The sequence below is a fragment of the Cyprinodon variegatus genome, unplaced genomic scaffold (genome assembly GCF_000732505.1).
Source record: "Cyprinodon variegatus isolate N-32 unplaced genomic scaffold, C_variegatus-1.0 Scaffold342, whole genome shotgun sequence".
Taxonomy (NCBI): Eukaryota; Metazoa; Chordata; class Actinopteri; order Cyprinodontiformes; family Cyprinodontidae; genus Cyprinodon; species Cyprinodon variegatus.
Window position 1 is genome coordinate 837,054 of NW_015150795.1, and position 2,272 is coordinate 839,325.

At 41.8% G+C, this 2,272-nt stretch overlaps 1 protein-coding gene across 1 annotated transcript in view; it reads right to left on the reverse strand.

Moving 5' to 3' along the window:
• LOC107091535 (bromodomain testis-specific protein-like) overlaps window positions 1–2,272 on the reverse strand; it is a 20,269-nt gene that overhangs the window by 5,169 nt on the left and 12,828 nt on the right. Inside the window, exon 13 of the mRNA XM_015385515.1 lies at window positions 1,283–1,403. Coding sequence (XP_015241001.1) covers window positions 1,283–1,403 — 121 coding nt within the window. The remainder of the gene's footprint in view (window positions 1–1,282; window positions 1,404–2,272) is intronic.

Consider the following 2,272-nt stretch of genomic DNA (forward strand, 5'->3'; position numbering starts at 1 on the left):
ACTCTGGAACAGGGTAAATCTGAACTATTAGACCACATGACCTTCTTCCATTGCTCCACAGTCCAATCTTTATGCTCTCTTGCAAATTGAAGCCTTTTTTTTACTGTTTAGCCTCACTGATTAGTGGTTTTCTTACGGCTACACAGCTGTTCAGTCCCAATCCCTTGAGTTCCCTTCGCATTGTGCGTGTGGAAATGCTCTTACTTTCAGTATTAAACACAGCCCTAAGTTCTACTGTTGTTGTTTTTTTTATTTGATCTCACCACTCGTTTAAGTGATCACCAATCAACATCATTCTGGATTTTTTTCCGGCCACATTTCTTCCTTGAAGATGATGGGTCCCCACTATCCTTCCAGTTTTTAATAATGTGTTGGACAGTTCTTAACCCAATTTTAGTAGTTTCTGCATCTCTTTAGATGTTTTCTCTGCTTGATGCATGCCAATGATTGGACCCTTCTCAAACAGACTAACATCTTATCCATGACCATGGGATGTGTCTTTCCACATGGTTGTTTAGGAAATGAGAAGCAAGTCATTGCACCAGTTGGGGTTAAATAACTTGTTGCCAGCTGAAAGATAATTGCCCATGCAGTAATTATCCAATAGGAGGCTTGTACCTATTTGCTTACTTGAATCCAGGTGGCGACTTATTTTTTGGCCATGCAGTGTATTTTGGAGTTAGGAAGCTGAGGCGAAGGCATTTGTTGCAACAAATAAGGTTCAAATTTATTTAACGTCCTCGGACGGAGAGATGGTGCTCTCTGACTGAGGCATTTCCATACATACATTTATTCCTTACAAAATCAGACACAATCCCCCCAGGGGAACGAACCCACCCCCTGCATAAAGAGCTTTCTTACACTTGAACATTTGGTTATTCCCAAGAAACAACAAATCAATTCATCAAAGACATACATTTTAGCCAGATAAACACTAAGAACAGGTCTCCCGTTCGTGGAACGAAGGAGGCTGGGTGATTCTTATCTCTCATGACCCATCCTTCAACCATGTCTAGAGTACGGAGGCAACTGCTTTCCATCGTCCCCAATCTTAACTCCAGGGTACAGACTGGCACAAGACTTCTGAACAATCACGCCTATTTAGGCAGAGGAAAGGTACATATAGGCCAAAGAAAAATATGCTTCCACAATACGATGTTTATGACGCCTGAATGTCTGTATTTGTTTTGCACTCTGTGCTTTGTTTGCCGTTACTCCTGTTGCAAGAAAAACTTTAATAAAAACAAGGTTGAAAAAAGAACAACAAAAAAAAATGTCCAACCTTCTTAGGGATCTGAGATTTCTCCTCCTCAGTATATGTAGATGTAGTCTGACTGTCAGCTATGTTGCTCTCCTGAGGGTCAGGAAAATCTTCAAGGTTCCTGAAATCTGTTATAAGAGACCTTAAAAAAACAGAATCTTCACACAAGCCTAAAAAAGCAGACGTTAGAAATGGTGTTAGACGAGAAGCTTACAGCACCCCGTCTCTTCTTTGAACAGCAGAGGGCTGCCTGTGAGAGGGGACAGCACTGGACCCTGTTGAAGGGTTATACAGAGAGAGATGCCGTTTCTGCGCCAGCAAAGTTTCCTTCTAAAAAGGCCTTTATCAGGCCGGAATGAACTACCTGGAATATCGCCGCGGTCAGGTCCCTCAGCTCTTCAGGAGAAGCCATGGGGGATAAAAGCGTAGAAAAATCTGCTGACAGTAAATTACACCATTAATCACAGACTGAGGGGAGAAACAAAGGTTTACGCACAATCCAGAGAACAAAACCAGAACCGAACCAACAGGTTCTCTTGACAAAGAATACAAAGAGAAACATCTGGCTGTTTCAAAATGACTCTGGGGTGTTTTCCTCATTTCACACCTTAAAAAGTAAATCCTGTAATGATTTTACTCCAGAACAATTTTCCCTGTGTTCTTTTGGACAGTTTTACACCCACAACAGGAAACGGGCTAAAGAGAAAAGACTGACCAGACTGGCTTGGAGCATAGAAGCTTTCTGGAACCATGGAGCTGAGGGGCAGCAGAGGATGACCGGTTCTGATGGAGGTCTTTGCTGATACCAGCTTATGGTCTGGATTCTGAGGATCAACATTCATCAGTTACTGCAGCCGAGCCAGTTGTTGATCTGTGAGCAAATGTTTTTACCTGTTGGTGGACTTTTTGACAGGAATCTTTAGATCTTTTCTTTATGTCTGGAACTGTAAAAAAATAAAAACAATCCGTCTGTTAAGGTAAATATCACTTTTAGGGCTGAAACAATTAATC